General features: G+C 46.2%; 1 protein-coding gene across 1 annotated transcript in view; it reads right to left on the bottom strand.

Annotated features, from left to right (window-relative positions):
- The window catches only part of LOC135505713 (1-phosphatidylinositol 4,5-bisphosphate phosphodiesterase beta-4-like), a 115,926-nt gene that overhangs the window by 62,961 nt on the left and 38,007 nt on the right, over positions 1–14,958 (bottom strand). Inside the window, exons 12-25 of the mRNA XM_064924775.1 lie at positions 14,287–14,497; positions 14,120–14,213; positions 13,773–13,852; positions 13,540–13,624; positions 13,226–13,316; positions 12,940–13,035; positions 11,924–12,087; positions 5,539–5,634; positions 5,136–5,277; positions 4,580–4,664; positions 3,695–3,819; positions 1,997–2,048; positions 625–727; positions 229–393 (exon numbers count right to left, since the gene is read on the bottom strand). Coding sequence (XP_064780847.1) covers positions 229–393; positions 625–727; positions 1,997–2,048; positions 3,695–3,819; positions 4,580–4,664; positions 5,136–5,277; positions 5,539–5,634; positions 11,924–12,087; positions 12,940–13,035; positions 13,226–13,316; positions 13,540–13,624; positions 13,773–13,852; positions 14,120–14,213; positions 14,287–14,497 — 1,589 coding nt within the window. The remainder of the gene's footprint in view (positions 1–228; positions 394–624; positions 728–1,996; positions 2,049–3,694; positions 3,820–4,579; positions 4,665–5,135; positions 5,278–5,538; positions 5,635–11,923; positions 12,088–12,939; positions 13,036–13,225; positions 13,317–13,539; positions 13,625–13,772; positions 13,853–14,119; positions 14,214–14,286; positions 14,498–14,958) is intronic.

The raw sequence follows: 14,958 nt of genomic DNA on the forward strand, positions 1-14,958 counted from the left end.
CCCTCCCTCTCTTGTCCTCTCCCATCCCCCTCTCCTCTCCCCTCCTATCATCTTCCCTCCCTCTCTTGTCCTCTCCTCTCCTCTCCTATCATCTTCCCTCCCTCTCTTGTCCTCTCCCATCCCCCTCTCCTCTCCTATCGTCTTCCCTCCCTCTCTTGTCCTCTCCCATCCCCCTCTCCTCTCCTATCGTCTTCCCTCCCTCTCTTTTCCTCTCCCATCCCTTCGTACCTTCCGGAAGACGAAAGGCTCTTCGTTGTAGGCAGGGTTCAGGCCGTTGTTCATCACCATGCGCGTGCGGAACTCTTTGCGGATGGTGTCCGTGGGCAGCCCGTACATGTCCACCTCCACGTAGGTCCCAATCTTCTTATCAGACAGGAACTGACCAGAGAATACCTAGGAGCAAACAACAAGACAATAGAACACATCTTCATGTCTTTTACTTGTTTGGACATGACCTTTTCCCCACACAAGCGAGATTCATGTTTCTCTAATCTTCGCAGCACATCTATTTCCTCTCTTGGATTCGCCTTTATATAGTGATTATGTGCAGATAGACTACAACAAAACGCCAACTACCTCCATCTCCCTCTCTGTCCTGTGAACTCTGAACTCCTGACCTCATACCTGTACACTGCAGGTAGCAGCAATGACCCCGTCCACAGGTGTCTCTGAGAAGGGGTCGAACATCCTGTCTGAGCGACGCATGAAGTCTGGCTTCAACAGATACCTGGTGGAAGAGAGCGGCGGGACGGTGGCCAAGCAGGGTCAAAAACACAAATGCGCTAGTATAAGAGTTTACAAATGTGTGGCACAAGAGCCACATCTAAATTGTGTTGCAGAGATAGCTAGATGAAAGGATTGGTGGTTGTACCAATGAGTACAAAAGTGATCATTAGTGCGATATCACTTGCATTAGTGCTCACACGGTTACAGTGAGTCAGCCTGAATCCTGACGATGTGATCCTAGCCTGCGTGTTCGGGAGTTGGGTTAGGACGGGAGACGCATTAGGAGAGACTGTGAGTGTGTGTGCGAGAGAGAGAGAGAGAGAGAGAGAGAGAGAGAGGGAGAGAGAGAGAGAGAGAGGGAGAGAGAGAGACAGAGAGAGAGACAGAGAGAGACAGAGAGAGAGAGAGACAGAGAGAGAGACAGAGAGAGACAGAGAGAGAGACAGAGAGAGAGACAGAGAGAGAGAGAGAGAGACAGAGAGAGAGACAGAGAGAGACAGAGAGAGAGAGAGAGAGAGACAGAGAGAGACAGAGAGAGAGACAGAGAGAGACAGAGAGAGAGACAGAGAGAGAGACAGAGAGAGAGACAGAGAGAGACAGAGAGAGACAGAGAGAGCGAGAAGGGTCAATATTACATGTATAGTGTGAGGTATGAATCTGACAATCGTTAAGGGGGAGAGTCGCATTAGAAGAAGCATTAAGAGATAGGGGTGTGTGAGTGTGTGTGAGTGACATTAGTTAAGGGTGAGAGTGGCATTAAAAGCGCATTAAGAGATAGGGGTGTTTCTGTCGTTACTGATCTCCTCCCATATGAAATATCTGACATGAGGGGTGAAAGCCTAGCCCCAGGACAGAGGCGGAGAGAGGAGAGAAAGACGGAGAGAACGGAGAGAGACAGAAAGGAGAAGAGGAGGAAAGCGGGGAGCCCCATCAGTGAGATAGTGGCAGAGCGAGAGTAGCGCCGGCTCCTGCCATCTGATTGGCTCTGAGGAGGACGGTGGCTACGATCGCTGCCGGCGGCCACTAATGAGATGCGACACGCTTTAATTGATGAGCTTTCAGAGAGGAGAGAAAGGGACGGACGGACAAGGAGGGATGGAGAGGGGAGAAAGAGAAAGGAGGGAGGGAGGGAGGGAGGGAGGGAGGGAGGGAGGGAGGGAGGGAGGGAGGGAGGGAGGGAGGGAGGGAGGAGGGAGGGAGGGAGGATCCATTGTCCATACTGGAGGGAGGGAGGGAGGGTCTGTTTAGGTGGGATGGAAATAACACCTACCCACAGGATCCATTGTACTCATACTTTCCCTGGTTCAACTGCATGGCCAAATCTAAGACAGGAGAGAGAGGGTCTGTTTAGGTGGTATTAAGATTGGAAATCACAGACACACATACTATTCTTGAAGCAGACACACATACTCTTCTTGAAGCAGACACACATACTCTTCTTGAAGCAGACACACATACTCTTCTTGAAGCAGACACACATACTCTTCTTGAAGCAGACACACATACTCTTCTTGAAGCAGACACACATACTCTTCTTGAAGCAGACACACATACTCTTCTTGAAGCAGACACACATACTCTTCTTGAAGCAGACACACATACTCTTCTTGAAGCAGACACACATACTCTTCTTGAAGCAGACACACATACTCTTCTTGAAGCAGACACACATTACGGCAACACAGGCGTCATTTTTCAGGTCGGTTCAATTCATTTGTGACATGTTGACTTCTTCAACCACTTCGTTGCTGTTGAAAATCTCAGAGGGAGGGAGAAGAGAGGAGGGTTTTCCACCTCATTGCCATCTCTTCTCCCCCCGCTCTCTCTCCCTTCCGGCACTCACCCCCCTCCAGCCCTACACATGCCCACTCACAGGGGGCCATATGTTCCAACCCCATTGCCCTCAGACATGGGGCAGCATCTGCTAACTACAGATGCTTGAATGTGTGTTTGTGTGTGTGTGTCAGTGAGAGGGAGAGAGGGAGAGAGGGAGAGAGAGAGAGAGAGAGAGAGAGAGAGAGAGAGAGAGAGCGGGGGGTGACAGCAGAGGGAGAAGAGATGGCAATGAGGTGGAAAACCCTCCTATCTTCTCTCTCCCTCTGGGAATTTCAACAGAGAGAGAGAGAGAGAGAAAGAGAGACTAAGAGAGAGACAGAAAGAGAGAGAGAGAAAGAGAGAGACTAAGAGAGAGAGACAGAGAGAGGGAGAGAGAGAGCGACAGAGAGGGAGAGCGAGCGACAGAGAGAGAGAGAGAGAGAGAGAGAGAGAGCGACAGAAAAAGAGAGAGAGCGACAGAGAGAGAGCGACAGAGAGAGGGAGAAAAAGAGAGAGAATGAGAGAGAGCGACATGAGAGAGGGAGAGAAAGAGAGAGAGGGAGAGCAACAGAGAGAGAGGGAGAGAGAGCGACAGAGAGAGCAACACGAGAGAGGGAGAGAGCGACAGAGAGAGAGCAACAGAGAGAGGGAGAAAGAGAGAGAGAGTGACAGAGAGAGCGAAGCGAGAGAGGGAGAGAGAACGAAAGAGTGAGGGAGAGAGAGGGAGAGCAACAGAGAGAGAGGGAGAGAGAGCGACAGAGAGAGCAACACGAGAGAGGGAGATAGAGAGTGACAGAGAGAGAGAGAGAGGGAGAGCAACAGAGAGAGAGGGAGAAAGAGAGAGAGAGAGGGAGAAAGAGAGAGAGAGAGAGAGAGAGAGAGAGAGAGGGAGAGCAACAAAGGGAGAGGGAGAGTGTGTCTGTGAGAGCATGTGTGTTGTTGGGAGTAAAATGACTCACCATGAACAGGAAGCAAATACTACCTAGCAAATACTAGGGCTTGTTTTTGTGTGTGTGTGCGTGCGTGTGTCTGTTGCATCCCTCATCCCTTGGATTGACAGCGGCATAGGGTTATGTGAGGGGGTGTGTGCCCGTTTTGTATTTACAGTATGTGCCTGTCTGCGCGGTGGGGTTAACATGCTCCAGTACAGTACCTGGGGTCTGGTAGTTAAGGGAGACCATCTGGCAGCCTGCGTTCCAGAAGATCTGAGGCATGTAATTACTGGAGTCCACCCTGCCTCCTTTAGGGTAGATCCGACTCATCTGACGCTTGTTGTAGCTGGACGCCAATGTTCGGAACATAACGCAGATATGGTGTGAGAGCGCTTGTTCTCGTGTGTGTGAGTGTATATATGGTGTGTGTTCTGTAGGGTTGCACAGTACATACACCCCCTGAGGTCTGGAAGTTGAAACAGTGGTCTGTGTGTGTGTGTGTGTGTGTGTGTGTGTGTGTGTGTGTGTGTGTGTGTGTGTGTGTGTGTGTGTGTGTGTGTGTGTGTGTGTGGGGCGAGTCAAACGGACCACAGGCCTATTTTTAGAAGGTAACAGCTTGGGTCCTGCATTCCCACTGGAATGTGTGTGTGTGTGTGTGTGTGTGCGCGTGCGTGCGTGTGTGTGCGTGTGTTCCCCATTCCAAAAGGCACATCGTTCTCTCCCAGAGGAACTTGAGCAGTGTTTTCCACAGATGGAGACTTTAAAACAAACAAGGTATAAGTACAGGATCGTCTGACCCTCCCTGTCACGGCTCATATCTGGGTGACCTAAAACTGCTACGACCTTTCAGATCTGGTCCAGAGGACCCACTATGGATACTGGTTTGGTTCAATTGATTTTAATGCAGTCATTCATTAAGATAAATAGTAGCATGACGGACTATGGGCGACTACTTTAAAGGTCAGGAAATATTGGAGAAACGTATTTTTGGGTTTGTTTACTTTTGAGATCATTGATTTTTGATGTTTTAATGTTTCTTTGTTGTGTCTGCGTTGCCTGTGTGTATTCACATGCTGTGTGAGTGTTGACACTGGACCAAAGGATACTTGACAAACTCGATGGCGTTGGTCTTCAGATAACCCAGACCCACGGACTCATTAAATGACGACATGTTGTGGTGGATGTTCCTCTCTAAAGGGAGAAGAGAAAGTAGTTACAATGAGAGTGGATAGAGAGAGAGAGAGACAGCAGGAGAGAGAGAGAGGGAGGGAGAGAGAGCGAGAGAGGGCAAGAGAGAGAGAGAGAGAGAGAAGGGAAAAGAGAGAAAGAGTGAGAGGGCAAGAGAGAGAAAGAGAGAGAGGGCAAGAGAGAGAAAGAGAGCAAGAGAGGGCAAGAGAGAGAGAAAAAGAGAGAGAAGGGAAGAGAGAAAGAGAGGGCAAGAGAGAGAAAAAAAGAGAGAGAAGGGAAGAGAGAAAGAGAGGGCAAGAGAGAGAGAAAACAAGAGAGATAAGGGGAGAAAGAGAGAGAGAGCGAGAGAGCATCTGAAAAGCGCCATACTCCAACTAACCCGCATAGCTCTGGAAGTTCTACAAAAAGCTTTAAGTTGACCACGGCAAAACACACAAAACCAATTGATTCAGCATGACCGGAATTGGAGACTACCTTCTGCGACGTCGAAGCTCTGGAACTTGACAGGCTGTGCGTAGTTGACCATGGCAGAGAGGTAGGGGTGGATGTTGGTGGTGGCTCCTACGTATGTGTACGAGGCAATCAGAGCCTCCTCGTCATCCGTCGTCTCGCCAGTCTACACAGGAGCAGAAAACACACAGCCGTTTTACACGCTAACACACATCTCCGTTGTCTCCCAGTCCCCACTATGTACACAGGGAAGCCTCGAGTCTGAGTATAAAATGAAGTCATTATAAAGCACAACGCCATTTACACTCTCGTGATCAATACATGCATTCCCTGTCCAGAGAAAGAGCTTTTCAAGAGCTACAGGTTAGAGACGAGGCGACACTCTCGACGGTAAGGGAGAGGTTAGTAAAGAGAGAACTGAACCGACCTTCTTGTTGTTGTTATCCTCAGACGCCTCGGAGATGTCTGTGGCGTCTGTTGCTTCTGTGGCCTCAGACATCTCTGTTGGATCCTCCTCCACCACCTGAAAACACAACAATAGTCAATTATAAACCATGGTGAAATACGCTACTCGTTTACTGTTCTATTTATGCTGGTAACCAGTTTATCATAGCAATAAGGCACCTTGGGGTTGGTGGCCAACGTACCACGGTGAAGGGCTGTCATCCAGGCACTCCACCTCGCGTCGTGCGTAAGAACAGCACTTAGCCGTGGCATATTATCTAATATACCACACCCCTTCGGGCCTCATTGCTTAAAGATACAGCGCCTTCAGAAAGTATTCACATCCCTTGACTTTTCCAGGTTTTGTTGTGTTACAGCCTGAATATAACATTTATTCCATTTAGATTTTGTGTCACCGATCTACAGTTAATACCCCATAATGTCAAAGTGGATACTAAAATATATATACAGTGGGGCAAAAAAGTATTTAGTCAGCCACCAATTGTGCAAGTTCTCCCACTTAAAGATGAGAGGCCTGTAATTTTCATCATAGGTACACTTCAACTATGACAGACAAAATGAGAAAAAAACATCCAGAAAATCACATTGTAGGATTTTTAATGAATTTATTTGCAAACTATGGTGGAAAATAAGTCTTTGGTCAATAACAAAAGTTTATCTCAATACTTTGTATTATACCCTTTGTTGGCAATGACAGAGGTCAAACATTTTCTGTAAGTCTTCACAAGGTTTTCACACACTGTTGCTGGTATTTTGGCCCATTCCTCCATGCAGATCTCCTCTAGAGCAGTGATGTTTTGGGGCTGTTGCTGGGCAACACGGACTTTCAACTCCCTCCAAAGATTTTCTATGGGGTTGAGATCTGGAGACTGGCTAGGCATCTCCAGGACCTTGAAATGCTTCTTACGAAGCCACTCCTTCGTTGCCCGGGCGATGTGTTTAGGATCATTGTCATGCTGAAAGACCCAGCCACGTTTCATCTTCAATGCCCTTGCTGATGGAAGGAGGTTTTCACTCAAAATCCCACGATACACGGCCCCATTCATTCTTTCCTTTACACGGATCAGTCGTCCTGGTCCCTTTGCAGAAAAACATCCCCAAAGCATGATGTTTCCACCCCCATGCTTCACAGTAGGTATGGTGTTCTTTGGATGCAACTCAGCATTCTTTATCCTCCAAACACGACGAGTTGAGTTTTTACCAAAAGGTTCTATTTTGGTTTCATCTGACCATATGACATTCTCCCAATCTTCTTCTGGATCATCCAAATGCTCTCTAGCAAACTTCAGACGGGCCTGGACATGTACTGGCTTAAGCAGGGGGACATGTCTGGCACTGCAGGATTTGAGTCCCTGGCGGCGTAGTGTGTTACTGATGGTAGGCTTTGTTACTTTTGTCCCAGCTCTCTGCAGGTCATTCACTAGGTCCCCCCGTGTGATTCTGGGATTTTTGCTCACCGTTATTGTGATCATTTTGACCCCACGGGGTGAGATCTTGCGTAGAGCCCCAGATCGAGGGAGATTATCAGTGGTCTTGTATGTCTTACCTTTCCTAATATTTGCTCCCACAGTTGATTTCTTCAAACCAAGCTGCTCACCTATTGCAGATTCAGTCTTCCCAGCCTGGTGCAGGTCTACAATTTTGTTTCTGGTGTCCTTTGACAGCTCTTTGATCTTGTCCATAGTGGAGTTTGGAGTGTGACTGTTTGAGGTTGTGGACAGGTGTCTTTTATACTGATAACAAGTTGAAACAGGTGCCATTAATACAGGTAACGAGTGGAGAACAGAGGAGCCTCTTAAAGAAGAAGTTACAGGTCTGTGAGAGCCAGAAATCTTGCTTGTTTGTAGGTGACCAAATACTTATTTTCCACCATAATTTGCAAATAAATTCATAAAAAATCCTACAATGTGATTTTCTGGATCTCTTTTCTCATTTTGTCTGTCATAGTTGAAGTGTACCTATGATGAAAATTACAGGCCTCTCTCATATTTCTAAGTGGGAGAACTTGCACAATTGGTGGCTGACTAAATACTTTTTTTGCCCCCACTGTATATACAGTACAAATGAGCCTTGAATTCGAAATAAATTGCAGACAGTGCCATCAGCAAAGCACCCCCACACCATCACACCTCCTCTTCCATGCTTCACGGTGGGGCCCACAGATGCGGAGATAATCCATTTTTCCTAATCTGCGCCTCGAACTAAAAATCGCAAAGGACAGATTTCCACTGGTCTAATGTCCATTTCTCGTGTTTCTTGGCCCAAGCAAGTGTCTTTTTCTTATTGGTGTCCCTTTAGTAGTGGTTTCTTTGCAGCAATTCGACCATGAACGCCTGATTCACGCAGTCCCCTCTGAACAGTTGATGTTGAGATGTGTCTGTTACTTAACATTTATTTGGGCTGCAATTTCTGAGGCTGGTAACTCTAATAAATGTATTCTCTGCAGCAGAGATAACTCTGGGTCTTCCTTTCCTGTGGCGGTCCTCATGAGAGCCAGTTTCATCATAGCGCTTGATGGTTTTTGCGACTACACTTAATTGATGTCGACGGTGGTTTTTGCGACGATGGTTTTTGCGACTGCACTACCTTCATGTCTTAAAGTAATGGTGGACTGTCGTTTATCTTTGCTTATTTGAGCTGTTCTTGCCATAATATGGACTTGGTTTTTTAACAAATAGAGCTATCTTCTGTATACCACCCCTACCTTGTCACAACACAACTGATTGGCTCAAACACATTAAGGAAAGAAATTCCACAAATTAACTTTTACGAAGGGACACCTGTTAATTGAAATGCAATCCAGGTGACTACCTCATGAAGCTGGTTGAGAGAATACCAAGAGTGAGCAAAGCTCAAGGCAATGGGTGGCTACTTTGAAGAATCTCAAATAGAAAATATATTTTTGATTTGTTTTACACTTTTTTGGTTACTACATTATGTGCTATTTCATTCTTCAATGTATAAAATAGTAAAAATAAAGAAAAACCCTTGAATGAGTAGGTGTGTCCAAACTTTTGACTGGTACTGTATATATTTTACAAATAACTGACAGAGTGAAAAGAAGGAAGCCTGTACAGAATAAAAATATTCCAAAACATCCTGTTTGCAGCAAGGCACGAAAGTAAAACTGCAAAAAATGTGGCAAAGAAATGACATTTATGTCCTGAATACAAAGCATTATGTTTGGGGCAAATCCAACACATCCCTGAGTATCACACTTCATATTTTCAAGCATGGTGGTGGCTGTATCATGTTATGGGTATGCTTGTCATCTGCAAGGACAAGGGAGGTTTAGGATAAAAAAGAAACAGAATGGAGATAAGCACAGGAAAACCTGATTCAGTCTGCTTTCCACCAGACACTGGGAGACAAATCCACCTTTCAGCAGGACAATAACCTATAATGCTTGGCCAAATACTGTTCAAAAGTTTGGGTCACTTAGAAATGTCCTTACATGAAATGAGTTGCAAAATGAATAGGAAATAGAGACGAGATGTTGACAAGGTTAGAAATAATGATTGTGTCCTTCAAACTTTGCTTTCGTCAAAGAATCCTCCATTTGTAGCAATTACAGCCTTGCAGACCTTTGGCATTCTAGTTCTCAATTTGTTGAGGTAATCTGAAGAGATTTCACCCCCATTCTTCCTGAAGCACCTCCCACAAATTGATTTGGCTTGATGGTCACTTCTTACATACCATACTCCTGCAACAGCTCAATAGGGTTAAGATCCGGTGACTGTGCTGGCCACTCCATTATATACAGAATACCAGCTGACTGCTTCTTCCCTAAATAGTTATTGCATAGTTTAGAGCTGTGCTTTGGGTCATTGTCCTGTTGTAGCATAGAAATTGTCTCCAATTAAGCGCCGTCCACAGGGTAAAGCTTGGCATTGCCACATTGAGTGATAGCCTTCCTTCTTCAAGATCCCTTTTACCCTGTACAAATCTCCCACTTTTACCACCACCAAAGCACCCCCAGACCATCACATTGCCTCCACCATGCTTGACAGATCTTTTCAGCATCTGAAAAGCATCTTTTCATTTTTTCTGCATCTCACAAATGTTCCTTTGGGGTCTGTGATCTTTGGCCCGTCTGAATCTTTTCTTTTTATTGGCCATTCTGAGATATGGCTTTTTCTTTGCAACTCTGCCTAGAAGGCTAGAATCCCGGAGTCGCCTCTTCACTGCTGACGTTGAGACTGGTGTTTTGCGGGTACTATTTAATGAAGCTAGCTCCTAGTTGAGGACTTGTGAGGCATCTGTTTCTCAAACGAGACAATCTAATGTACTTGTCCTCTTGCTCAGTTGTTCACCGGGGCCTCCCACTCCTCTTTCTATTCTCGTTAGAGCCAGTTCGCGCTGTTCTGTGAAGGGAGTAGTACACAGCATTGTACGAGATCTTCAGTTTCATTACAATTTCTCGCATGGAATAGCCTAGAACAAGAATAGACTGACGAGTTTCAGAAAGAAAGTTTTGTTTCTGGCCATTTTGAGCCTGTAATCGAACCCACAAATGCTGATGCTGCAGATACTCAACTAGTCTAAAGAAGGACAGTTTTGTTGCTTCTTTAATCAGAACAACAGTTTTCAGCTGTGCTAACATCATTGCAAAAGGGTTTTCTTATGATCAAATATGCTTTTTAAAATGATAAACTTGGATTAGCTAACACAACGTGCCATTGGAACACAGGAGTGATGGTTGCTGATAATGGGCCTCTACCCCTATGTAGATATTCCATTAAAAATCAGCCGTTTCCAGCTACAATAGTCATTTACAACATTAACAATGTCTACACTGTATTTCTGATCAATTTGATGTTATTTTAATGGACAACAAAGTTGCTTTTCTTTCAAAAACAAGGACATTTCTAAGTGACCCCAAACTTTTGAACCGTAGCGTATAAACTGGAGTTACTTACCAAGATGACATTGAATGTTCCCGAGTGGCCTCGTTACAGATTTGACTTAAATCTGCTTGAAAATGTCATGTCTTGTCATATTATGTCTTGTTCCTGTTCTTTCTCTTCACTGTCTCCCTCTGCTGGTCGTATTAGGTTACCTTCTCTTTCTCTCCTCCTCCAGCTGTTCCTCATCTCCTCTAACTACCTCGTTCACCCTTTTCCCACCTGTTCCCTTTTCCCTCTGATTAGGTCTCTATTTCTCTCTCTGTTCCTGCTTCTTTCTGTGTCAGATTCTCATTTGAGTTTCTCATGCCAGAAACAAACTATCGTCTCGTTTGCTTCATCCTTGTCCCGTCCTGTCGGAATCTGCCTGGCAAGTGCATCCTGTACTCAGCTAACTGTCTTTCGTTTGTACTGTGTCCAGTTCATCTGATGCTACGTGAGATCAGGTACCACTGTTCCTCTTTGACCCGCGCCTACCCAGAGAGACCTGCAGCCTGTCGCCGCTAACCCAGCTATTCTCCTCTGCTGCTAAGAAGGGGGCTCTTTTGTAATTATCAGAAGGACTTTTTGATTCATTTGTCGCCCTCTCTGCGGGTTGTCTATTTTTCCATTATCTACATCTGAAGAGGATCTATGTCTTCCCTGTGTTTACATTAAAGGACTCTGTTTTTGTTAAACCGCTTTTGGGTCCTCACTCAAGTGCATAACAGAAAATCTATAGCAAGACATGAAAATGGCTGTCCAGCAATGATCAACAACCAACTTGACAGAGCTTTTTTTTGTTTTTTTTTTTACCTTTATTTAACCAGGCAAGTCAGCTAAGAACAAATTCTTATTTTCAATGACGGCCTGGGAACAGTGGGTTAACTGCCTGTTCAGGGGCAGAACGACAGATTTGTACCTTGTCAGCTCGGGGATATAAACTTGCAACCTTTCGGTTACTAGACCAACACTCTAACTACTAGGCTACCCTGCCGCCCCATCTCTTGAAGGGATGTAAAAAAGAATAATGGGCAAATGTTGTAGAATACAGGTTTGTTTCTTCAGATATTTACCCAGAAAGACTCACAGCTGTAATCACTGCCAAATGTGATTCTAACATTTATTGACTCAGGGGTTTGAATACTTATCTAATTAAAATATTAGTGATTTTTTAGCCATTAATTAAATAAAAAATTCTTCCACTTTGACATTAGAGTATTTTGTGTAGATTGTTGACAAACAATTACAATTAAATCCACTTTGTAACACAACGGAAAGTGCTGTGATTGTTACGTAGACACTGTACTACAGACCAAAATATACTCCAGTATATCTACACGACGTGTACATAATGCATCTCATCACCTGAACACACAACTGAACACAGAGACTCTTTTTTTGGGGTCATAGGTTACAAAGTCTTAGCTAAAAAAAAAAAAATTCTATTGACAAAATGTCTACCTTTTTGATGCTGTTGTCCCTCTCCCTCTCCTCTCCGTCTTTGTTCACACTGACACTGACACTGTCGCTGACACTGACACTGGTGCTGAGGCTGTTCTCTTCACTAGGTTCCTCTGATGTACACGTCATCAAGTCAGGAATCACCTCCTTCACGTCACCTAGAGCTACAGATACAGGAACACACTGTTACCCTCCAACACACGCCGTTCAAAACAGGCCCCCCTGTTTGTGAAGCTTTAAAAGTGAATGTCCTGCAATTCTCCACATTCTACTTATGTCACGTTCAACCATAACCCTAATAATAATATCTGAATGGGGGCACCCTGGAGGTCAGGGCCACTGGGTTCGTGCCTGGTCAGTAATTCAACCATGATTACTACAAAGTTTAGATAGCTGGCAAGGCTGGAAAAAAAATGCTTACAATCTATAAAATGTTAGCTTACGTGGGCTAATTGAGTGACTGTCAGTGACTGACATAACAAGAGAAATGCTGCTGATGCAAAAACACATTTCAAAATTGCACGCTGTGTATTTCTGCTATCCTAACCAACGGCAAGCTGAGACCCCCGTTGACTTCCTAAGCGGCAGCTTATGTCTACACTCTTAGAAAAGAAGGGTTCCAAAATGGTTCTTCAGCTGTCTCCACAGGAAAAATCTTTTTGGTTCCAGGTAGAACCCCTTTGGGTTCCATGTAAAAACCCTCCGTGGAAAGGGCTCTACATAGAACCCGAGAGGTTTCTACCTGGAACCAAAAGGATTCTACCTGGAACCAAAAAGGGTTCTTCAAAAGGTTCTCTCCTATGGGGACAGCCGAAGAACCCTTCAGGTTCTAGATAGTATAGGAACCACACAGGTCAAAGACACACACCTACTCCAGTCAAACGACTCATAATTGCCTGAATATCTCAGCATCCAAAGTGACCACACACCAGCACATAAAGGAGAAGAACAGGCATACACACATGTAAATATCTGCACACACACACACTCACACACTCACACACTCACACACTCACCGTTCTCCACATCTTCCTCTGTCTCTGCTCCTAGTAAGATGGCTGGTGTGTTGGTCTCTCCTGCCTCCATGTGCTTCTTAAAAGACTCTAACTGCTCTGCAGGACACACACACACACGCAACAACACAACTCAGCATAGTGTAAGTCAATCTAAAAACAACATGCAGAATGACTCAGAACAGGCAGTCCAGCAGTAGCGACATCTGCGTGAAACTAAGGGATTTAAATGCATCTTTGCATGAAGTTAACAGTCATGTGAAAGACGAGACTGTCCCTGTCAACGTACTCTGTTCCACCTCGGGTTTCAAGCGTTTGTTTTTGATGAGAATTTTGCGTTTGAGATCGTTGGGAGAAGGCAAGGGACGACCCGCCTCAACCTGGCAACAACAGCAAACATTACATTTATTTTGTTGTTGTTTAAAAAAAAAATGACTCAAGACATTTGCAGTAAATGGTTCATTTTCTGTAGCATGGAAATATTACATCTACATTGTTTACCATGTCCAGTCATCCTCAACTGTCAGACACGGTACAGATATGGACACTGTAGATAAGAAACAGACAGGTATAGATATATAGTGTGCTAGAAGGTGGACTCACAGGGAATCCCTCAAGGGGATGCCTCAGTAGGTATTCTCCAAAGATCTCCTCACAATAACGAGCCATCTTATACTGCTGGGGTTTACTGAAACACACAGGATTTGTTGTTGTTGCCATTAAATCAAATGCAATAATAGTTACATGTCATTTCGATCAGATGTACAGGAATGAATGATAACATTGCCATGTGCAAAGTTGTCAAAACAATATTCTGGATCACTAGGAAATCCTACCTGCAGTGGTTTTCAAATGACAGGATGACGGGGTAGTCAGACGTCACAAAGGCAGTTTCCCTGATGGCTGAGATCACGTCCTTTATGACGGGGGAAACAACAACATGGGGATTGATGTTGAAAATCGCCCTGGATCCATTACTGATCATTCTCCTTAAGTCTCTCTGGATGCGAGTGTCTGATCAATAACTACAGTGTGGAGCTGCAGGTTGCAATCAGATGCCGTATCAATCTATCAACACAAGAGGGCAGACTTGCCATACGTAATGAATACAACATTCTGACTAATCGTCTCCATTCTTGGAGTGAGTGTGTGTGAGTGTGCGGGCATGAGTCTGTGTATGTACCTTGAAGAGGATGTCAGTACACATGGCCTTGCCATGAGTGATGATAGGCTCCTGGTCTTCTCCTTTCCCATCCCAGCAGTCCAGCTCTACACACCTGACACAAATACAAAAACAGTTCACACACATTATATAAAACCCCTCCCCACACACACCCTCTCCACCCCTACCTGCAGCCGGAGAGCAGCACCTGTCTGTACATCTCCACGGAGGACTTCCCTCCGAACTGCCTCCCGTTCAGGTAGGTGTTGTGGGACGAGGCGATGAAGTAGTGGGCCAGAGGCTGCTCCATGTCCTGGTAGAGCTCCAGACAGTCCAGGAACACTGGGGCATTCTCATCTGACATCAGATACCTGCAGAAGCCATCGCTGGACATACGGCCTGGGGGACAGAGGGGGAGGGGAGAGGGGGGGAGGAGCAGAGGGGGAGGGGAGGGAGCAGAGGGGGAGGGGGAGAGGGGGGGGGAGGAGGAGGGGGAGGACGGCCTGGGGGAGGGGAGAGGAGAGCAGAGGGGGAGGGGAGGGAGGGGGAGGGGAGCAGAGGGGGAGTGGAGAGGAGGGGGGAGCAGAGGGGGAGGGAGAGGAGGGGGAGGAGCAGAGCAGAGGGGGAGGGAGGGGGGAGGGAGAGGGGGAGGGGGAGGAGCAGAGGGGGAGGGGAGAGGGGGAGGGGGGGAGCAGAGGGGGAGGGGAGAGGAGGGGGGGGGGCAGCAGAGGGGGAGGGGAGAGGAGGGGGAGGAGCAGAGGGGGGAGGGGAGAGGAGGGGAAGAGCAGAGGGGGAGGGGGAGCAGAGGGGGGAGGGGAGAGGAGGGGAGGAGCAGAGGGGGAGGGGAGAGAGGAGGGGGA

Source organism: Oncorhynchus masou, chromosome 19 (genome assembly GCF_036934945.1).
Source record: "Oncorhynchus masou masou isolate Uvic2021 chromosome 19, UVic_Omas_1.1, whole genome shotgun sequence".
Lineage (NCBI taxonomy): Eukaryota > Metazoa > Chordata > Actinopteri > Salmoniformes > Salmonidae > Oncorhynchus > Oncorhynchus masou.